Source organism: Lactuca virosa, chromosome 4, assembly GCF_052849685.1.
Source record: "Lactuca virosa cultivar CGN04683 chromosome 4, Lactuca_virosa_CGN04683_v6, whole genome shotgun sequence".
NCBI lineage: Eukaryota > Viridiplantae > Streptophyta > Magnoliopsida > Asterales > Asteraceae > Lactuca > Lactuca virosa.
In genome coordinates this window covers 179,486,868-179,511,268 of record NC_136429.1, presented here as the reverse complement: position 1 = coordinate 179,511,268, position 24,401 = coordinate 179,486,868, and the positions used below count along the sequence as shown (strand labels likewise).

At 37.5% G+C, this 24,401-nt stretch overlaps 1 protein-coding gene and 2 long non-coding RNA genes across 4 annotated transcripts; 2 read left to right on the top strand and 1 right to left on the bottom strand.

Moving 5' to 3' along the window:
* Positions 1–9,100: 9,100 nt before the first annotated feature.
* Positions 9,101–17,271, bottom strand: LOC145107760 (uncharacterized). 2 transcript variants are annotated; one of them, XR_013707960.1, is made up of 4 exons: positions 17,160–17,271; positions 16,698–16,814; positions 10,915–15,058; positions 9,101–9,494 (listed from the first exon to the last, which is right to left on the bottom strand). It is a non-coding gene; the product is annotated as an uncharacterized LOC145107760 (long non-coding RNA). The 2 variants fall into 2 exon arrangements; XR_013707959.1 differs by having other exon boundaries at positions 9,101–12,526; positions 12,613–15,058.
* LOC145107761 (uncharacterized) lies at positions 17,180–18,346 on the top strand. Its single transcript, XR_013707961.1, has 2 exons — positions 17,180–17,718; positions 17,816–18,346. It is a non-coding gene; the product is annotated as an uncharacterized LOC145107761 (long non-coding RNA).
* Positions 18,347–22,945: 4,599 nt separating this feature from the next.
* Positions 22,946–23,774, top strand: LOC145105398 (ubiquitin homeostasis protein lub1-like). The gene is made up of 4 exons (XM_079042511.1): positions 22,946–23,025; positions 23,342–23,430; positions 23,532–23,610; positions 23,701–23,774. The coding sequence occupies exons 1-4, from the start codon at positions 22,959–22,961 to the stop codon at positions 23,772–23,774; spliced, it is 309 nt and encodes a 102-aa protein (XP_078898637.1). The 5' UTR covers positions 22,946–22,958.
* The last annotated feature ends 627 nt before the right edge of the window (positions 23,775–24,401 follow it).

Below are 24,401 nucleotides of genomic sequence, written 5' to 3'. Positions count from 1 at the left end.
AAAACTAAAAGCTAACTAAAATGCTTTGGTCACAAGCCCACGACTCGAAAAGAAGGCATGTATCAAGTCCCTAGCGCGAATACCAAGAATGGACTCATGGGGACTTAGGCAAGTAAGGGCTTCGGAGTCGTAGTTTGAGCAGATAGCTTAATTATCAGCCCAATCAAGCCCCAAGGCTAACATAAACCTTGGGAAAGAATTGCTTAATTAAGAAAGGAAGCAAACACACACTAGTGGAAAAAACAAACCACCGGAAACGGAGGCAAGCCAACCTCTTAAAAAAAAGCAATGCCATAAAAACAAATGATAAATATGTATCCACCGGGTATTCCCTGGACTTACATGAAAATTGCACACAAGCTAAAAAAAGAAGATGTAGTTCGAGGAAAAGAAGAGTCAACTGCTAGGAGAAGTAGCAAAAGGTCTGACGTCCCCCAGATAGCTTGTCGGAGGACGTTCTCCCACTGGAGGATCCAAACAGATCTGGCGGATCCCCGCCAAGTCTAACTCACCAAGGCGAAGGTACGAAACGAAATCTGTCTCCAAGAATGCCTTTATGGCAGCATGCATCGCCTGGGCCGACTACACCGCAATGTCCGGCTCCGCCGGATCAAAATCTTCGGTAGCCAACTGCTTCTGCACCCCCTGCTTACCGATCTCAATATCGGGCGACGAACCCCAAATTAAGATTCTTCACTCTCAATGAGTCGATCCACTACCCGGACCACCCCCTCTTAAAGGATCAAGGACAAATCCTCCTCCAACGCTCTCCTAGTCGAGGCCTCAACCGCCAGCTGCTCGCTTTGTTGTATCATACACGTTTTCAGCGTTTCCTTCCCTGCCACCAGATCTCGCACTTGGTGCGACAAACTCCCCACCTCCCCATGTAACGCTCCTCGAACTTGCGTCTCTCATCCTCAAGGAGCCACACCTTCTCTCTAAGATCATTATGTTCTATCTTGACCATAGCCAACTCTGCCAGGTCAGCACCTAAATAACGAAGACGACCGGCTGCCGCCACAAAATACGGAGCAACCTGGGCCGCAACATATTAGAGATCATTCGCCATATAGGCATGAGAAAGAAGTCCCAATGACTCCAATGTGGCTGGAGGAAATGTATGACGAAACCATTCATGAGCGCTGGAAGGTTGCGTCAAAACAGAGCGTGAGTGAGATTTCGCTCCGGGCAGTACACATAATCACTTCCCAGTTGTGTAGACATGACACCAGAGATGGCACCGCCGGGAGGCAGAAACGAACAGGAAGAGGAGGTGATTCTAGAAAAAGTCGCGGGCTTCTTACCAAGACCACCATCACCTAAATCGAATCCATCCCTTGTTCCCTTTTCTGGTCGCTGATGTGGAGCATTCGTTCCTTGGTCCACTCCCTTAGACTGGCATGAAGTGTCATCATCAAGAATGTCGATCACATCAGGCGAACCTCCACGCAAGAAATCAATACTACGTCTCTTGCACAATCGGCCACTCTGGCCCCAACATCACCCACGAGCACAGACTATACCCAACTTGTGCGTCGTTTAACGGTCATCAGACTGCCACCATCAGACTCGCCCACCATACGCGTGTCTTGATCTAAGCTAGAACAACTCAGCTACCCAAGGCTACCGTTGGCATTTACTAGCCTAGGGGACTTCTTAACGTATCCTTCTAGGAATATGTCAAAGGTAATAGAGTGGTTATCTAAAGGAAAATCTAGCTAACGGTCGTTGCCCAATATAAGCGCTAAACCCGGGCCCTAGCCCTCGCGGCCTAGCACTTAGGCCTCAGCGTCCTAATCCCAAGGCCCATAATAGGCCAAAATAGTACCAAGTTGTTCCCCAGAACGACAAGTGTAGCGCTTATAGTGCTGCTTCTCGGCAACTCGGCACCAAAAGCGGATAACCACTAGTGGTGCACGACTCACCAATAGGAGGCCTCCACGTCCTAACAGTCCAAGCAAGACAGAAGGTGTTTCGGGGACATGCTCCCCGGGAGGTAGGTATAAAAGGAACCTTCTTCTCCAGAAGAAGGGATCGCTCCCTCTCTATCTAATACAAAACCCTAATCCTCCTATACACTTACTAACTAGACCGTCGTAATCTAATTCTGGGACCCCCTCCCGGACGACGACTAACGTCGGCTCTTTATTTGTTGTGATTCTCAGGCTTAACCAGGCGACGTAACCCACAAATGGCGTTAAGCTCGAAGACATATCACAACAGTTACCACTAAAAATCCCGATCTGAAACCGCAACCGCACGTCATGGAAATATCCACTAAAGAAGACTCTCATTCAGAGCCTCTGATGATCCATAATGAAGCCTCGAAGCAGCTCGACTCACTTCCAAATAAGATGAAAATCGAAGAAAAAGAAAAATCTGGTGCCCAGTTCTCACGACGTGAGTAGACACCTCTCAGGTCATGGGTGCAGTATAATCAGAAAAATGATTTTTTGTTAAGCCGTACCAGCCTCTGTTTCCTTATCCTCCTCGAGAAAGGGCACATTCATTGGAACAAGAGCATAAGAGGTTTATTAGTTAAGTCAAGGATATCCCAATTAATACCCAATTTATTGAAGCATTGGCTAAAATGCCCGAATACGCGAAATTCCTTCAAGATCTTCTTGACACAAGCCAACAACTAAAAAGCCATCCAAGGTTGTTTTTAATGAACAATGTTTAGCGGTTATCATGAAAGGAATACCACCAAAGATGGGAGATCCAGGACGCCTTACATTTCCATGCGAATTTGGAAATGCCACGAAGACATTCGCTTTAGCCGATTCTGGAGCTAGCATAAATTTAATGCCTTATTCATTTTATCAAAAGCTTGACCTTCTAGAGTTGAAACCCACAAGGATGGAAATCCATATGGCAAATCATTCGGTAACTTATCCTCGAGTCATAGTAGAAGACTTATTGATTAAAATTGTAAAATTTGTTTTTCCAATTGATTTCATGGTTATCGATGTACCCATTATTCCTCGAGTCATAGTAGAAGACTTATTGGTTAAAAGAGGATGAAGATGTACCCATTATTCTTGGACGCTGACTACTAAATACCGCAAGATCCTTGGTATATATTCGAGAGTCTAAGCTCACTTTACGAGTGAGGAAAGAAAAATTTATACTCGGGGTTGATGAAAGATTTAAGACTTCTATGTCACAAGATGAAGTATTCTTTATGGATGAGGACAATGAACTAGAAGATTTGGAAAAATTAATGAAAGAAGAAGTACAAATAAGCGAAAATCCCAAGCTAAGAGAAGAAATCAAGCCTACCAAGCTAAGAGCATCAACTCCCATGACTTTTGAAGTTTTTCCTTTTCACACCAAATGTTAAAGTTGAAGAGGAGAATCAAGATAGTAAGGACCCAAAGCTTGATGATATGCCGGTAGACAAAAAAGAACCCACTGAAGATAAAGAGGAGAGTACGAATGATGAAAATTCTCAAGGAGTCAAAGAAAACTCGATGCTTGCGACAACCAAACGAAGAAAGAAAATTCAAAGAAAGCATTTATACGGCGAGTTTAGGATTACAAAAGAAGGTCGAAGGAGCAGAAGGAGAAGAGTGAGATTCCACTTCCACCCACAACAACATAGATCGGGAAGGAGTCTGACTCACGACTCCATCAAAAGAAGCGCTTCTCGGGAGGCAACCTGAACTCGATTTGCATTTTATTTTCCCTTAATTTTTAGTTTATTAGATTTGCATTATGTTATTTACTTTTAGAATTAATTATTATTGCATCTTCTATTTTATAAAAAAAATCAAGTGAGGGATTTAATTTGTGAGTGGTAAAAGTTTTAAAAGAAAAAAAATGGTTTTTTGTCAAATATTTAAAGCCCACGACGTGGGAATAAGTTACCACACCGTGGGAACAAAGAAAGTCGTCATTATTTCTTTTGTTTAAAAGCTCACGATGTGAGCCTTCCTACCTCATGACATGAATATCAAAGGGGACAAGTACTTTATACGCTCATAAGCCATTTGACTTTTATATCCTAATCCATAACTTACGACGTGAGACGGAAGAACATTACTCCTTTAGTCCCCCACTTCAGATTTCAGCTGATTTTCATTATTTATTCCTGTATTTTGTCTTTTATCTTCAATTAAGGTATGATTTATATGTCTATTTCCTTTTAATTTTTCTGATTTGGTAGATGGTGAACCTAGGGATCAATTTAGGTTTCATATGTCGAATTTGATGCGATTTTCTGTGAAATTAGTATTGCATGTATGCTTAATTGCCTTAGATTAACTATTAAAGTAAACCCCATGAATGTATTTGGCTTGATTTGGACATAACAAGGACCGATTTCATCTTTGGTGTCGAACAGAACTCATGACGTGAGCGTCATGCCTCGTGACGTGAGAACTGGAAAATAGCCCCGTATCATTTTCTGTTGATTTAATCTACTATGGTTTTTGCTTTGGTTTTTTTTGGTGATTGTTTTGCAGATTTAATGGGTCCTAGAAAGGCAACTCCACAGTCCCAATGTGATGCGTCCAACCTTCACCCAATTTACGAGTTTTCGAACGACCTTCTAAGGGAAATTTTGAACAACTACACCAACAAATTAGGATGGCTACATAATCGAGAATTTGCAGTCTCACCAACTATTGACATGGCAAAATTGAATGAGATTGAAATCTTAGAAAGGCTAAACATGTACCTTACAAAGACGTTTGAAGAAAATGGTGTTTATTTTACATGCAATGGTTGGAAGAACTTGCTTTCAATTAAGGAACCCATTTACAAGGAATGGTGTCTTGAATTTTTCTCTACCGTTTCTTTCGAAGCAAATACGGTGGATCCACATTTCGTGGGTGCACTCGTATTCCGAATTCACAATCATTATCGAAAGTGTAGTTTAGTCGAGTTAGCATGTAGGATGAGATTGTATGAGGAACATGAAGCCATGTCTCCTCTATTTGACATATTTTGTTGTCGGCTGCACGAGATTACTCAGTGGGGGTTAATGGTTATGGATTTTGGACGACAATAGTAAATTAGGCATTTAACTCGGGAGTATCTCAAGAAAGTCATATCTAGTCTCCTATTCACCGTCTCATCAATGGTCTCGCTATATTTTCAATCAATCACAAGAAACATGAAGACAAGGTTACGAGCCTAAATTTATTTTTCCTAATGAGTATTATAGCACCCGGGGTTTTCTGCAACATCCCCTATTTCCTTGCTCAATATATGGGGGAAAAGTAGTTAGTTCGAGGGCGGATAGTCCAATTGCGGGTGGACATTTCGTAACCCGATTGGCAAAATCTTATGGTGTATTTATTTTGGGGTTGACTCGTACTTTGACATGCATTCAGGGAAGTGATCTTCCTTTGAGTTACTTGGAGTCAATGAATGTGATAGTAAGAATGGGAGGATATTAAGGGATATCAGTTGACGATAAGGCGAGACTAATGAAGAATGTAGAGGAGCCACCGAGACACAGGGACGAAGAAATGTGAGAGGACGGAGTGAAAGAGGACAACCACAACATCAGGACATGCCTATTGGAGGAGTTCTAACAGGCCCATTCCAAAGATATGTTGGTTATTATTTGGACAATATTCGAGGAGCAATGCATTACCAAAACCAAACAATTGATGGTATTATTCGCATTTTCAAATTGAGCGTCAACCAAACATGCCACCGCAAGCTCCCTACATTCCGACTTGGTAAGAAATATGGGCATCACGTAACTTTGGGGCCTGATCGAGGGGACAACGAGGAGATGAAGATGAAGACTAAAATGACTATCCTTTTAAATTTATTTTTAAGTTTTTAGTTTTTATTCTTGGTTTGTTTTGGTGTGTCTAAAACATGTAACCGAATGGTATTATGTTTGTTTTCTTGTTGCAACCAAAGTGTTTAGTTTTGTTCACAGAATCGTTGATTTATCGAGAGAGAAAAAAATCATGAGAGTTAGAGTCAATACTCGAAGACTACAATTTTTGATAAGTGTGGGGTGACATTCGTATATAAATATTGTTTTTCTTTACAATATAAATAAACATAACCATTATATGTCGTGACGACTAAAACTTAAATACGTCAAAATGAAAAACACAACTAGCAAAAACGTCTAATGAAAAACATAATGAAAAGAAATTAAAATTAATGAGTACGCATAACATCAAACACCTTCACAACAAGTTTTTTTTTTCTTTCACATTTTAATCTTTTCCCTTTTCGCAGTCACATTTTTTATATTCCGCCACCTACAAGTTTATTTCCTCCAAAGTTAGAGTAGTGGATCCCTGTGGAATCAATGACACTAAGAAGAATATAAATTGGAAAAAAAGTTGGATAAAAAGCACAAAAACCAAATGTGTATAGGTGTTTTTTTGTTACTAGTTAGTGAGTGCCACGTCCAATTTCGCAATGAATAACCCAAGAAATCTTCATAAAAACGGAATTAAAAGAGGTTAAAAATAATAATAAATCACACTAACCACACTACACAACGAACCCACATGCCTATTTTTTTCTTTCTGATCGCATGAACACAGCACACACATTCACACGTAGTGTTTTTCTTGTTTTTGCTTCATTTTGCCTCCGGAAAAGTTAGATTAGGGTCTTTCGGTTTAGTTTCCATCTTTTTAGTTATTGAAAGTTTGACTGAGTTGAAAGAACCTGAAGGTGTGTATGGGACGGATTGAAGGTGTGTATGGGACGGATTATAGCAGTTAATAGCAAAAACCGAACCATAACCAAATTATTCGGTTAAGGCATTTTGTTAACAATTACTAGGTGGTTAAAATCGGTTTTGGTTAATGGTTAAGTGGTTAATTCAAGTGTGGTTATCGGTTAATTTTGGTTAACCAAAAAGGTTAGAAAAAGTAAATTTATTTTAAGGAAAAATAAAATTCAATGACACAAAATATAAGCAACAAAAAGTACATTGCTTAGAAAATGGGTTGTTTTACTAATTTTCTAAAAACTATTAACTACTAAAATCAAGAAAATGCATTTACTATTTGTTTTGGTCGGGAAAAAAAATGAACAATCAATAATAAACTAAATTGTAATAGAGGCTGTGATATTCGAGATAAAACAAATATGAAATGGTAGACAAGGTGGCACAATGGTTTACAAGGAAAACTCGTAATCCTTGCTAGGAACTCCGACACAAAACCTTGGGAGGTGATAATGATCATCTGTCTTGATGATTTTTTTGATGTAAAATGTTAATTACGGAGATGAATATGTAAATGTCAGTACAAGTATCATAGATGAGCTAATCGTGTTTTGTGTGTGTAATACAAATGTTATTTATAGTCTAATGTTGATAACAAGAAGTCCGATAATTTTGGGATCATCCGAGAATCAGCCTATATGAACGTTGTTTGACCTGGTATTCCGGGTCTTTTGCCTGGTTGAGACGATTCTCCGTTGAGGATAAGTCCTTAGTTGACTAATTATGCATATGTGAGAAAAAGAAAGTAGAATATAGCTGTTGTAAGTGTTAGTAAATATTAACGATAATAATTAGGATTCTGATATGTGTTTAAGGATCCTGAGCCTGTAGCAATATTAAGGATCCTGAATATGATTTAAGGATTCTGCCCCTAACAATTGCCCTCAAATTATTCCTAAGAAATATTGAGGTTGGTTATCCAATATTTAAAGGTATAATTTAAAAGAAAATAAAAAAGAGATAATATTTTGAAGTTTAACGGATAGGGTAATTTAAATTTCAATGGATAGATTTCTAGCCGATGGAATACAAATCACCCTTTTATTTCTCTGTGATTCTTGTATAAATAGGACGTTCAGCTCTTTAGTTTTATCTTACTCTTTTAGCTCTTATTTCCGACGTTCATCACGTATCATCGAAGGTACTCTTCTTGTTCCTTTTTTCTTTTCTCGTCCTTTTCATCTTAAATCATGGGAAAAAAAGGAACTCGCTCTCGTGCAAGTATCATTGCCATCCCTGATGAAGATTTCACGGATGAAAAAATCTTATCGTACGAGGAGACTTGTACCTTTGATGATGATGACATTTAAGCTCTGAAATCAGTCGGATCTTTCCTGTCAGTACCATTTTTAGAGCTTTCGATCCAAGGATCCATCCAGGCTTTGTTTCTTCCTCCTGGATCTGCTTTCCTAAGTATCCTTTCAGTTTAGGTCTTTCTTATCCTTTTCCCGACATCGTCTTCGAATTCTTTGAAATCACCTATATTTCGTACATTCAAGCCATGCCGGCGGTTTGGAGGATCTTGTATTGGATTGACCGACTAAACCGTTCTATGGATCTTGGTATCGATTTGAATGGTTAGCTTGTGTCTATGATCTCTCAACCTTTGGGAATTCTCGTTTCTTATTGAAGGTCAAAACTAATGGATACCCCTTTATTTTGAAATCCAAGCATAATGATGGTGCTAGGAAAGGAAAATACTTTTTTGTGAATCGCGACTCCATTCCTAATGGAAATCTCTTACCTCAGTCCTGGGTTAAAAAGGGTAGGATTTCATATTTTTATATTGAGGATCCCGACATTCACATTTCTTATGTTGTTTGATTTTTTGCAGCTTTCAAGTTTGACGAGCTAGTTCCCCCTGCTGAAGATTCTGATGAGAGGATTGAGAGTTTCTTCGCTCTGCCCGAGGTCGATAGGACATTTAAGCTTAAACATTCTAGTCACCAAGAGAGTTCGACGGCCATCATCCCCATGACTACCGGTAAGGATCGTTGATTGCTTCTATTTTTTATATATATCTTGGAGGATCCTAAATATTTCTTTGTTATTTCCAGGGTCCAAAGCTACACGTGCCAGTGCTCATTTCTCCCTTTCTGACCTTGATACGACAATGTCAAGTGACCAACTGTTCATGAAGAAAGAAAAGGTTGCTTCCTCCCTTGTCCTAAAGAAGGCCCATATTGATCTGACGATGAAGACGACGGGATTCTAGAAGAGGAAAACGGCTGACGTCACAAGTTTGAGTTTGGAAAACCTCAGCATCGAGGAAGCACTCCAGAAGCTGGTCTCCTTTTCTCAAGTCGTAAGTGTTAGTGTAATTCTTATTTTTTGTGCTTTGCCTTTCACTTTTTCTGATGTCATTTCTGTTTCAAGTCGCTGATCATGTTTCCGCAAACTTGAGGATCCGGGCTGAAAGGGCTGAATAAGCCTTCATGGAGCAGGAAAAGATGTAGAAGGGAACCAATGAGGATCTTCTCAGGAGGGTGGAGCTTCTTAGTAAGGAGAGGCGGAGAAGGAGGAACATGATGTATAAATTGAAGAGGTGATCGCCAAGGTGAAGAGGAGTTCTATTGTGGCCATTTGGGAGGCGAATATCAAATTGGCCGAGGACGTGGCCAACGCATGATCCTGGAATGTGGCCGGATGGCGTGAAGCTCTAGCCAAACTAACTGGTGAGCCTCTTAATACCATTAAGGATCCAAATGGGCAACAGCAGAAGGTAGGTAAAGGGGAAAAGGTTACAGGTGATGAGAACCAATCCACAGTTTTAGTCCTGTTTAGATAAAAAAAATGGTTTTTGTAAGACAATTTCTAACTTTTTGTTTTGTGGGGTTGTTGTGCAACCCTTTTAATCTATTCTTGTGCTTTTCTTTATATCGCTTTTTCTTTGATTTGACTCGCGTGGTTGTAGTAGGATCCTTAAAGGTTAAATTCTGCAAATAATCTTAGGATAAAAACTTTTAAGAAAATAATAAGTTGAAAAGAGTTTCAATAAACCTTAAGGATCTTTAGTAACTTAGAAATATGACCATTTTTTGGGATATAGAAAACTTTGGGATCCTCAAACTTTACTTAGAAACAATTTAAAATTTTGTATAAAGGCATGATACAAAGATAGATAGAACTTGACTATCCTTAGGCTTTGTGGCCTTTAGACTTAGGAGAAGTTTAAACTTTGTATGGTCTTTGAAGTTTTCATATGATAGGATCCTTGCTTTAGGAGTTCTAAGTGAGGATCCTCGATTAGCCACAACTCGATAAACTTTGAGGAGGATCCTTCCTTAGAAATAATTCCAACTTGGAAAACAACTGAAAAAAATCTTGCTTTTGTGACATGATAATGTTACAACCCTTGTATATTTTCTGGGGAACATCCCAACTTCAAACAACACGTTAGTTTCATAATCCTTGTAAAATCTCAGGGGAAAATCCCAATATGAGATTACACGTTAGTGTTATAAACTTTAGTAAATTACTGGGGAAAATCTCAATTGCATGATAACATGAAAATGTTATAAACCGTAGGTATTTCTTGGGGAAGATCCCAAATTGAGATAACATATTAATGTTATAAACCTTAGGTATTATTTGGGAAAAATCCCAACTTGAGATAACATATCAATGTTATAAACCTTAGGAATCATCTAGGGAAGATCCCAACTTGAGATAACATGTCAATGTTATAAACCTTAGATTTTAACTTTAGGATCTTAACTTATGTTCAGAAATAAGAGGGTTGCCAAGTCACTACAGTGTGAAATGATCCCCTTATTCATATCTCATAGTTAGATAACGTGCGTCCAAGTGATGCGTATAAACCTTAACTCATATGAAAGAGGTAATTAACTCTTTAAACCTTAGAGGGGATTAAGTACCCTTATTCGTAGGAGAGATGATCAGCCTCTATTCTTAGTTACTAGGATACTTGCGTATTTCAATCGTTAGTTATGGGACTCTTAAGTTCCAGGGTCCTCAAATGTCAAGATCCTTGTATGTCAGGATCCTTGGATCTTCATGTGTCAAGATCTTTGCGTATCAGGATCTTCACGTACAACAAAAATTAGCTAGGGGTAGACTAACGCCCATCCGATGCTTAAGTTAGTGATGCATTCAATAAGAGTAAACAATAATAATTGTTAAGGTAAAGAATACATGCACCTTGAGTTTGTTGAAGAGTGAGTGATCTTACTTACATGTAACATGCTTTAAGATGTATGCACCTTGAGTTTGTTGAAGAGTGATTGATCTTACTTACATATGACATGCTTTAAGATGTATAGCATTCCTGGATCTTGGCAAGATACTCCCATCGAGAGTAGCTAACCAGTATGCCCCCTTTCTTACTTCAGCATCTATGAGATATGTTCCTTCCCACTTACGTGCTAGTTTACCTACACTAGGATCCTTGGTGTTTTGGAATGTTTTCCTTAATACCAAGTCTCATATCTAGAATCTTCTGACTTTTATTTTCTTATTGTATGCCTTGGTGATTCTCTGTTGATGAGCAGCAATGCGGATCTTGACAAGATCCCTGAGTTCATCAATAGTATCAAGATCCTGGGCCAGGATCGTGTCATAGTTTTCTTAAATTTGAAGTAGGTATCTTGTTGTCGGGATCACTACTTCGGTAGGGATCATTGCTTCTGCTCCGAACACCAAGGAATATGGGGTTTAGCCTGTGGCTACTTTAGAAGTGGTCATATCTGCCCATAGGACGAAAGGAAGTTCTTCTGCCCATTTTCCTTTCTTTTTATCTAACATTTTCTTCAAGTTATTGACTATGATATTGTTGCTAGATTCTGCTTGACTGTTGGCTTGAGGGTTAACAAGAGTGGACATTATCATGTTAATTCCCCAACTCGTGCAAAAGTCTCTTGTCCTTTTGCTTATGAATTGGGATCCGTTGTCTCATATGATTTCGGCAAGGATCCTGAACTTGGTCAAGATATTGCGTTTAATAAATGAGACTACCTCTTTGTCTCTTACCTAAAAAAAGCTTCAGCTTCTATCCACTTCGAGAAGTAGTCGGTCATCACTAGCATGAAGACTTTTCGTCCAGGAGCTACCGACAATTTGCCTACAATATCCATCCCTCACTTCATGAATGACCAAGGGGAGATGATAGGATGTAGAGGTTCTGCTGGTTGATGTAGGATGTTGCTATGTCTTTGACAAACATCACATTTTTAAGAATATAGGAAGGAATATTTCTTCATGGTTGTCCAGTAGTATCCTGTTCTCAACACTTTGGAGCATAAGGATCTGCCCCCAGTGTAATTGCGCAGTCTCCTTCAAGTATATCCTTTAGAACTTTTGCAGCTTCATGGTATTCTAAGCATCTAAGGTATGGACCTGCCATGAAATTTTTATATAATTTACCTTGGATTATTACAAACCTAGAGAACCTTGTTCTAAATGCTCAGTCGCTTTTTTCATCTTTTGGGATCATGTTATTCTGGAGATTTTCCATAATAGGTTGGATCCATGATTCTGGATTTCTTTGAGGATCTTGATCGTCGTGATCCCTTTGAGGAGGGATTTGTGGGTTAGGATCTCTGATAGCTGCTATATTCATTATTCGGTCAGGGTTGTTTGGTTTCTCAAAGGGATCTTCTATTGCTGGAGTTAGTATGTGGGTTATAGGGATCCTCATTTCTGGTAGGATCCTTAGAGAAGATCCTAAGTTAGCCAATGTGTCTGCTTCAGTGTTTTCTTCTCTGGGAACTTGATCTAGGCTAAAGTTTTCAAATTCGGAGGCTAATTTTTTGAGGATCTCGAGATATAGTGCTAATCTTTCGCCTTTTACTGCATAGGATCCATTAAAGTGATTAGTCAATAATAATGAATCGACGAATACCTGAAGGTTCTTGATTTGGTTGCATTGAACTCACAACTTATTGACTGGGGTAGGATGCCCCCCTCTGGCGACTTTAGTATGATCCCTAGTCTAATTCCTATTTGTCTTGATGCTCCATCCGTGAATAGTGTCCATTTTCCCATGTTTACTTCTTCTAAGAGTTGCTTAGCTTCTACTTCTACTTCAATTTGTAGATCATCACTGAAGTCAGCCACAAAGTCCGCTAATTCTTTGAGATTTTATAGCGGATCTTGGCTCATACTTTATGTCGAATGTGCTCAGCCTCACAGACCACTTTGCCATTCTTCCTGACATCTCTGTTTTTCTCATCACATTCTTAATGGGATAGTTAGTTTTTACATGTATGGTATGTGTTTCAAAGTAATGTCTTAATTTAGTGGAAGTAGTTACCAATGCGAGTATTAACTTTTCGATATGGGAAAACATTGTCTCAGGATCTAAGAGACTTTTACTTTCATAGTAGACGTGATGTAGGTCTCCGTTGAGATCCTTGGCTAGGAAAACACTCACCGTGCTTGAGGATACTGAGAGGTAGAGGATGAGTGTTTCCCCATATAGAGGTTTCACCAATAGTGGTGTTGAACTTAAATATCTTTTAAGTTCTTGGAAGGCTTCTTCGTGCTCCTAAGTCCATTCGAATCTTTTATTCTTCTTCAAGATATCGTAGAAAGGTTTGCATCTTTGTGAGGATCTTGAGATGAATCTGTTGATGGTTGCTATTCTTTCAGTCAGCATTTTAATGTCCTTTTTTGCTATCATGGAGTCAATATGTGGTAGAGGGAAAGGATCCTTAGGACAAGCCTTGTTAAGATCCATGTAATGTACACACACTTGCCATTTTCCGTTCTTTTTTTTTTTGTACTACGACCATGTTGGCTAGCCACCTTGGGAATTTTACTTCTTTGATCATCCTTATTTTGAGGAGTTTCTCCACTTCCTCTTGGATGATTTGATTTCTTTCGGGTGCGAACTTCCTTCTCTTTTGGTGTATTGGTCTGAAAGAAGGATCAATGTTAAGTTCGTGAATTATAATGCTTTTATCTATACCTGTCACGTCTTCATGTTTCCATGCAAATGTCGTGCTTCTAGTTCTGAGAAAGCTCAACAAGTCTTGTTCGATTTGTTCGGGTATCGAGGATCCTATGAGGACTTTGGCTTCAGGATCCTCAATGTTCAGGGGCACTTACTTTATGTTTTTCTTTCTTGGTTCTAGTACGTCTCGTGCCCCCTACCTTAATTGCTATGCTTGTTGTGGTTTTTTCGTAGACTTCATCGAGGTCTTGCAGCATTATTTTGTTTCTTGTTGATCTCCTGTGATCTTCACTGTTCCCCATGGAGTGGGCGTATTCACACATTGGTGGTATGTTGATGGAACCATCTTCATCTCGTGGATCCATGGTCTACGTGGTATAACATTATAAGAGGATAATGTGTCAATTACGCAAACGTTTTGCATAGAGTTTACCCCCTCTATGTATATATGTAGCTTTATCTCTCTGATCATATGTTTCGTCTCGCCACTGAATCCTATGAGGACTGAGGATCTTTTGATTATTTCCGACTCTGGGATATTCATCCTTTTCAGTGCATCCAAGAGTATGATGTTGACTGAGGATCCTTCATTGACAAGGATCCTTCTAACGAAGTGGTTGGCGATGTAGAGTGTGATTACTAGTCCATCATGGTGGGGATCCTGGATCTTTTCCCTGTCCGCTTCATCAATGGTGGTCTCCTTCTCATTTGTGATTGAGGTATTCTTTCATGGTCTTTCTTCCTTTTATGCTTTTGACACCTTGGCGTGCCTTTTAGCTTGAGAATAAGAGGTACCACAAATGTTAGAACCTCCTAAGATGACTTTGATTATCTTGGCGTATGTGGGAGGGGATCCTGGTTTTTCCGGGATATTGTGACCATCTTGACTGTTCTCCTTCGATCTTTCTTTCTTTCTTCTGAGGATCTCTTTGAGGTGTCCTTTGCTCAGGAGGTAACTGATTTCCTTCCTTAGAGATATGCAATCTTCTGTCATATGACCGAAGTCTTCATGATACGCACACCACTTAGACTTGTCCTTCCAGCTGGTGGATTTGTCTCACTTCTTCGGTCATCTTGCCTTATCATCAAGATCCTGCATTACATATATCAGACCTGAAACATCCACAAAAAAACAATAGTCGATGATATTAGGAAGCTCATGTTCCTCTCTGTCACACCCCCGGCCGAGGCGGCGGAACACGTCGGGCTGTGTGACTAAGTTCATGGATCACAGGCAAATTGAATATACAGCACAAGTACAACAATAAACAAAATAGCATTCATGTTCCATCTTGATATTTGAATACAAGGTTTTTACAAATAATAATAATACATGAATTGCCTTAACAGGTAGGCATATGATACAACAACAAATAAACTTGGTCACCTGTAATCCAATCTGTCTTGAATGTCTGTTTAGTAGTTTCCTGAGAATACATGTAGTTTTGAAAGTCAACACAAAGGTTGGTGAGTGTCACAGGTTTTCTACTAACGCAGTAATACATTTAATAAGTCTAAAAAGTATTAACTTTGTATGTATAACTATAACGATAGTTAAAAACAGTATTTGCAAAGAGTCTTTAAAATCCAAGAATGTATTTTGATATGAGTAAATTCATGCTTTTAACATGTACTTGTAATAACTCCTTGAAAGTCAAAATGAATGCTTTGTATAAGTAACTTACATACTTAAAAATGTACTTGTTAAAAATGTACTTGTAATGACTTATTGAAAGTCAAAATGAATGTTTTGTATAAGTAATTTCCATACTTAAAATGTTCTTGTAGTGACTTCTTAAAAGTCAAAATGAATGTTTTGTATAAGTAATTTCCATACTTAAAATGTACTTGTAGTGACTTCTTAAAAGTCAAAATGAACGCTTTGTATAAGTAATTTTCATACTTAAAAATGTACTTGAAGGCAACCAAGCCTATGGTTGTAGTAAGAGAAAGAAAGAGATTCGTGTTAATGTTTTTAGTGAGTTCTATAATCGAGCTATGGACGAAAAGTACCCCTCCCTATGACGCTTCATTGGACGTCGTAGTAACGATCGTAGACACATATCACCTGCTACGATTGATCAGTCGATGGTTGTAGCTAGCAACCGCAGGTGGGGTTGTCGACCCCATATAGATCTATACATATGTACCTCGCTCCGAAGATTAACGATTATAGTAGTGTGGGGCAGGCTAAGTAATTAAACTCAGCTAATGAATAGTAGCGTCTCACTCAAAAACCATTAACGAAAAGTTGTGAATAACTCTCAGCCCTAACTTAATTAAATTAAGTGCTAGGCATAATGAATTTCGTAGTATAGCATTGGTAAAAGCCGAGTATGGTTGTCGTATTTATAAATGTATAAATTACTCGCTTTTATAGAGAAATGTAGTTTAATATAATGGTCTTTTATAAGTGTGTAAAGCTCTATGCATAAAAGTATTCATGTATAAAAGTCTTGAAACTTTGAAATACTTTAAACTGGTATATGTGTGTAATGCCTTATGCATAAAAGTATTCATGTATAGAAGTCTTGAAACTTTGAAATACTTTAAACTTGTATATGTGTGTAAAGCCATGCATAAAAGTATTCATGTATAGAAGTCTTGAAACTTTGAAATACTTTAAACTGGTAGTATGCATATCATATAAGACTAAAAATAAATGTTTCAAATTAATGAACATATGTACATGTATAAAATTTATGCATATAAACATATAAATATACATGTATGGTAATACCTTGAACCATTGAAATACTACACAGTTTCATAACGTACTTGTTATAATATAAAAATCATAAAACTTTGTATCGTGTAGTATTTATTGTGTGAAATGGTTATTTCAGAATAAAATAATCGTAATACATATACGAAAAATATAATCTAGTTTATTGGTAACAATATAGTAAATTATTAAATAATAATATTTTTTTATAAACTAGGTTTTTCGCATAAAAAGGTAATTTGTATGTATAAACAAAATATATTGGCACATGTATTCCCCCCCCCCCCCCCCCCCCCCCCCGGAAGTAATTGAAATATTAAAAAGGGGCCGTAAGCACTCACCCTTGAAGCGCGAGTTTGATTCGTACGGTATTCGGATTCCTTTGGGAAACTTGTCGTGAGATTTGTTACGTGACATTCCTCGTTCGTAAGACGAATCACCGAGTATATTTGTATTTCCTAATAAACCAAATAGTAGTTTGGTATTAATTATTAAGTATATGGTGGTCTTTCTTTAAATAAATAAACTCTAGGGTTTGATTTTGCCAAAATCATACTTCAGGGACTGATATTGACAATTATTCTCAAGACAGGGGTTAAACATGTGTATTTGAAACTGTTTTAGGGTTTTAGGACTTAATTTATTAGGTTTTTCTGGGGAAGGGACCAATTCTGTTTAATTTAAATACAAGTTTGATTTAGCTTTGACCTTTGACTGGGTCAAAATCAAAACTCATTTGTTTATCGGGGCTCCAGGTCCGATCCACATAAGTGGATCCATTTAAAAAAAAATCAGGCTCTTACCCGTGTTCATTTGTCTGATCGATTAAGGGTTACAGATCGATCCCAATTGAAGCCACGAAGGAAACAGATGAACGGGAGAAAAACGCGAAGGAAGCAATCGGCGACCAGAAGGGGGAAACGAAGGTCCGTCGGTTGATCAGGGGAGAACGAAACGCGATTGAAGCAGCCATTAGAGAAGCATCGGTCGTAGCCAAGAAATTTCAAGTGGAGGGGGAGGGGCAATTGATCTCCAGCACACTCCTCCTTGGCCCATCTGCTTCGTCACCGGTGGTCACGAATCAAAGGGAAGAAGAATAGATCGTCAGAAGGTGGTAAGAGGGTCGTCATGAGGCGTTTGATCGAAATCAGTAACAGATACGAGAAAGGGAAAAGGACTTTGGTCCTCCGACTATTGAAGGTAACGGATGGGGGTTTCTGCTCCGATCGGTTCTTGGCTATCCCCTCTTCTGTCCGGCAGCCAAACGCAAAGAGGGAAAGGAGATGCTCGCAGCAATAGTGACGAATTAAAGGGGTGTTTGGCTGGTTCTTCTTCAACAGAAAAGTGAACGGGATGCAACAGGTAAAGGTTTCTCTTTCTTTTGTTTGATTTTTAACGGAAATAGACGGAGAAGAACAACACAAATTCTTAATCTCTTCTTGGTTTTGATTGAAATCAGTTGGGTGTTTGGATTGGGGCTTGGTCATCGACACAGGAAGGGACTAAGGTGGATAATGATGTTGTATTGGTTGAAAGTTTCATTGCAGGGAATGGGGAATGAGAAAGGAGGTGAGGGGCTGTTCTTGAGACAGCTTCATTTGAGAAAAGGAACACGTTTTATCCTTTTGAGTTTGAGTGTTCTACAAGGGGAGCTTCAAACCAAAATCAAGGTTTTTAGAGGACATTTGCAGTTAATGTCTCGTACCTGTGAACTAACTGTGAAATGTTTGAGTGTGGTTTTGTATAAGCTGAAGGGTAAGACGCAAGTTGTATAAAGTTGACTGTGCAAAATAGTTGAGTAGTGCGCAAGTTGTATAATGTATTGGTTCATTATGTAATGTATTGTGTGTATTTGTTTCATTATCAAATGAGTGTATAACTTGTAATTAATAAATTTTCATATGTATCTTGTTTGGTTTGGATTTGGAAGTATTGTAATACCCCAATTATTTGTGTACTTGGATGAGTATTGATTTATTTTTACTAGTTATATACACTAGTATATGTATTTGGAAAAATGATATATGATTTATATAAATATTTATATATTTAGTTGGAAAAATGATATATGATTTATATAAATATTTATATATTCAGTGTAGTTATATAATTTTAATTATATAACATATATGCATTGCATGATTGTCTCATATTGTATATTTTATCAAAACTCTAGTTGTAGATACGTTTTGCATTTGACCATGAAACATATCTCATACTTGTATATACGTACATATATCTAGTCGTTCACGATTTTATAAGTACTAGGCTATTCCACATCAACCGGATTTGGATGTATATATATTATTCTGGAATACCTAACTAATAATAGAAATCATGTCGAAATAAATACTTTAATGTTTCGTGATTCAAATCCTGAAAAACATTTGATTTGTCAACTTTTATAATTACTTTTAACTAAAATATTTCAAATATCAAATTAAATATTATGCTATAGCCTGAGTCCAAAAATGCTTTCGGAATCTCTATTTGAGGTGTGCAAGTTCATCAATTGATAGAAACGGTTTTAGTGGTTTTTAAGAAATCAGTATTATACTGGTTTTGGATTATTAAAACGGTCGTATCTTTTGCATACGAACTCCGTTTTAGACGTTCTTTATATTTTCGGAATTAGGGAAACATGTACTACGAGAGTAGAATGTTTATATTGCTCACAACTGCTTAGCACAAATTTTCAGTTTTTCACAAGCATTCCTATGGTTGCAGTTTGAGCTGTTTGAATGGTTTATCAATTTACACATTTGGAAGTAAAATGTCATTTGGTATCTTATAATAGTTGAAATAACTCATTTATTTTATATTAGGTGCACGAAAACTCAATGATTCAAACTAGAAAGAGACTTACTGTGAACCTGACCGTTCACAGTATTTGACCAAAATTCTGGGATGTCACACTCTCCTTCATCTTCAAGGGCATTAACCTTGTGATGATCAGTTCTGGAATAGGGCTTTAATTTGTAGGATCTTTGGGCCGAAGAGTCGGCATTCCTGTTGGGATTCTCATATGAGCTTGGTGGGTTGCTCCTATTTTGGATCTTCTTGTCTTCTTCGTGCCTTATGAACCTTAGTGCTCTGCTCCTAAGTTCGTCCATCCTTTTGCATGGAGTCATTACGAGGTTTTCGTAGAAAGGAGAGTCCTTCTTTAAGCCTACGTTAAAGGCTTCAACTGCAGTCGTCATGTCAATGTTGGGGATACTCAGAGCTTCCCTTCCAAACCTGTTAGCAAAGTCTCTAAGTCGTTCTTTAGGATCCTGAACCACCCGATAGAGATCAATGGTGATCTTCTCGAATGTTCTGCTACAAGAAAATTGATTATTAAAGATGTTAACTAAATGTGCACATGATGTAATAGAATAAGGAGGAACATTCAACAGCCATTTAAGAGCTGATCCTGTGAGGGTTGAACCAATGCCCTTGCATAGGAAAGCTTCCTTCAAGTGTGTGGGGATGAGAATGATCTCCATCCTTTCTCGGTACTGCGCCACATGCTCTTTAGGATTTGTAGTTCCATCATAAGGCTTCATGTTGGGAGTTTGGAAGCGCTTTGGAACTTCGGTGTCAGCTATTGCAGGAGTAAATCTCGAGATAATGTGGCTTGTGGGAGATGCTTCCGGTATAGGTTGAACTACCCCGGGCACAATTGAGAGCATTTTCCTTAATTGTTGAAGTTCCTTGGCCATGATTGGACTCATTCCTGCATCAAGGTTCATAAAGTTGGTATTAAAAGTAATGCTATTTATGGAGTTACTAGTATCAGTATTTCTAGGAGTAGTGAAAGGTTCATCGAGATCATGGATCATAGATGCTCGATTATTTCGAGTTGTCCTCCAGGGTGATGCGGCAGTTGCAGGAATCGTATTCCCGTGTTGGTTCCCTGAGGATCATATGGTATCAAAGTTTAGGATCTTCGGTTGCATGACTGTGGGTGTTGTCTTTTGGCATCTTTGGATCTTGAATTTCATCCTCTCCACTTCCTTAAGCAGAGTCATGTTGTCCTCCTATTTTTGGGACATCTGTTGTGTCATTTTCCTCATCATGTGAAGGAGCTCAATATTGGAGACCATAGCGGGAGGATCCTGGAGTCCTCCGGATCCCAAACTTCCTTGGTTGGTGACCGAAGAGGTGTTTCTCGTAGAAGTTTTGGGTGCTTTCCTCTGACTAGGGGGGTCAGCTCGGAGGAGGTGGTAGGTTTTTGGTTGGAATAATAGGAATGAAAGATGAGGATAAGGTTGGTTGAGTAGAAATGATTTTCCGAAGGTTACGAACACCACGGCCCCACGGTGGGCGCCAAATTGTTTTGGTAAAAAAATGAATAATCAATAATCAACCAAATTATATGAGAGGTTGTGATGTTCAAGTTAAAACAAGTATGAAGTGGTAGACAATGTGACACAATGGTTTACAAGGAAAGCCCTTGATCCTTGCTAGGATATACGGCACAAAACCTTGGAAGGTGATTATAATCACCTGTCTTGATGATTTTATTGATGTAAAATGTTAATTATAGAGATGAATGTGTAAATGCCAGTACATATATCGTAGATAAGCTAATCATGTCTTGTGTGTAATACATGTGTCATTTATAGTCTAATACTAATAACAAGAAGTCTGATAATTCCGGGATCCTCCAAGAATCAGCATATGAACTTTGTTTGACTTGGTATTCCGGGTCTTTTGCCTGGTTGAGACGATTATCCGTTGAGAATAAGTCCTTAGTTGACTAATTCTGCACATGTGAGAAAAAAAGAAGAAGAATATAGCCGTTGTAAGTGTTAGTAAAATTTAATGATAATAATCAGGATCCTGAGATGTGCTTAAGGATCCTGAGCCTGTAGCAATATTAAGGATCCTGTATATGATTTAAGGATCCTGCCCCTAACACTACTAACATCAATTATTGGTTCATTGCTTTCATTAGTAACATCAATGACCAAAATCGATTCATCCCTTAAACTCGTATTTTGGTTTTTTGTCGCTTCTTCCATATAGAATTTCCTAAAAATTTATTCATAATGAATTACAGATAAGATGTCATCAACAGAACGAGTGACGACACTTAAATATTTTAGGCTTGCATTAAAAGCTATTTAAATTCCAATCCCACGTTGTATTTTGGTTTTTTGATGCACTTTAGGTGCACTTAAAATATTTCTTGAAAATATATCCACATTAGAAGTTGTGGATATGGGTTTAGCATTTTAAGAGGTCACGTAACTAGGGTTGCAATTGGTACGGTACCAATTCATATTTCTCTAAACCGTATACCGTACCAACTATAATTGGTATAAAAAAATTGCTATCTGTATCATACAAAGTATACTTGGTACCAATTTATTTGGCTACCAACAAGTTTGGTTGATACAAATTGATAATGGTATATACCAACTTCTTTTAATTTTATTTTGTAAGATTTAAAAAATAAGCAAAGACATCGGGATTTTGATGTTTAGTATAAAAATTAGTTACGTAGTTCTTTTAGTTTACATAAGAATTCTACTGAAGTAACGCTAAACTAACGTTTTAATTTTTTGTTTTTACGTGGTAATAACTATTGACTAATACGACCAAATGAGTAATATAATGTTATTAAAATTGTAAACACTAAAAACAATTAACCGTTAAAATATACGATTTCATTTATATATATATATATATATATATATATATATATATATATATATATATATATATATATATATATAGAGAGAGAGAGAGAGAGATATATATATATATATATATATATATATATATATATATAGGTTCAGGTGTTTTAACTAAGTATTGTGTTATTGTATGCATAAATGTGGGCCAATCATAATTAAATAAAAATTTAATTAATTAAATAAATAAACAAGGGTATTTTAGTAATTTAATAAATAGCTTCCACAAATAGTCCTATAATCATGCTAGCATTCAATTTTAACCTAATTTCTTTTCTTATATACAGTCGTCATCCACCAGACCCTTCTAATCACCCTGAATTCATCTTCCTCCCTCTGTCGGACAAATTATCCGACACCGGCGGCTCTTCCGGCTTCATTCGGTTCTTGCAAGCTCTAAACGATAACTGCAAACCCCATCTTCAGAAACACCTCATCCAGATCATAGATGCACAAAAGGCCTCATCTCAAAAGGAATCAATCGGTATCATCCATGATAATCTCATGTTTTGTGTCGGATCAATCGCCGGCGATCTGGGTTTACCCTCCATCATAGTGCACAGCAGCAGTGCAGCCTGTGTTCCTGCTTACAGAATCATCCCTCAGCTCCATAAAGAATGTTGATTCCCTGTAGAAGGTAAGTGCAGATCAAAAACCCACACAAATTTATCTTTACAGAATCATCAATGATTATTTTGCCACAAGGGCAAACTTGTCCTTCCATGCAATGTGTGGGGAGCGATTTTAATTTGGGGACCACCACTTTTGTATCTAATTGTAACTTTTCAAGATGTTTGTATGCCGGTTACACAAATCGCACCATTTATACTACTGTTACTCACGAGTCTACATGTCCAAGTAGTCCATCAGGTAAATTGTCTTACTATATACAGTCGGTCGAGCTAAGGGATCAGTCGATCGATGGGGAAGCGAGTTGGAGGGTTGAAATTGGAGGAATTACCTGGTCTAGAAGCTTTGCAGGTTCCAGGTACCATCAATATTAGGGCCACACCACATGAAAATATTTTTTTATTGTTATTTGAGCATTCTATGATATTCAATTGGGTAATTAGGGTTATTAATTATTGGGGGATTCAAAGTTGTCTTTGTCTGTTCGAGTAGCTTATCATTTTCTTCGTCTCATTAACTGTAATAATACTCTTTGGATTCATCTTTGAGATAGATAGATATCATTCTTTTAACAACAGCATCTTTGAGATTTGTTTGCAAATGCAATAATCTTGGAACAACTGTTCTTTAAAAGATTTGGGAAAAAAGTTTTTTAATTCATATGTGATGATCAGGTACCAAAGATGGAGAGACAATTGTTGTCCGTGAGGGTGACAATGGTGTTGCATATGCATGGAATAGGCAGAATCAAACATGGGATAAGGTGTTATTCTGAATGATGTTTAATGCACTAAATGATTTGGATTCTAATCATCAATCAGGTGTGAGTTCTCATTAATTAGCATTTTCTTTTTCCTATTTCAGATAGGGGAAGTAATTGATGGGCCTGATGATGGAAATGGCATGAAGCGCCCAGTTCTTGATGGAGTACAATATGATTATGGTCAGCCTTTTGGCTTTTGACTTTTTTTTGTATTCTTTTGTACTGATACCACAAAAACTTGTAAATACGTGTTTGATGTGGATATTGGAGATGGTGAACCTATTCGCAAATTGCCATATTCTGTTGATGCACATAATTCTGATTCTGTTGGAATGGAATCATGAATTCCAATTCTGTTGGAATCTAAACTACAATATGGTTTTGTTTTGACAGAAGTTGCTGCTTGAAGAGCGGACCGCAAATTTGAAAGTGATTCTAAGCATTCTCAGACAATATTATTCTTACATGATTTGATTCATGGCAGTTATTTTCGTTAAATGTCTAATTTCCTGGATGATCAAGGAAAAAGTTATTCTTTTGATAGAATAATCTACAATAGAATGATAGGAGTATATGTAATAATATATTATGTTAGAATATTTAGGTCGAATAATATACATATTTTTTATTTGTTATTAGTGAGTATTTCATTGTCATAGACTATTATATAAAATTTTTACTTTTTTAAGAATGTAATGAAAAATTTGAAGTTGTATCCAAAAATGTGTTATTAGTCGGTGTTGGCATTCTCATAGAATATCATTCTAATAGAAATATTTATACTGAAATTCGTAGAGAATATAATTCTAACAGAATAAAATCGGGGTTAATTAAAAAAATTACGTTATAATTAAAATTAAAGTAATTAAAAAAATTAGAATTTTAAAATCAAGAGAGTTAATTATCCCAAAAAATATGGAATTTTCATTTTTTAAATTTATCTCAATTGTCTAAAATACCCTTAGAATGAA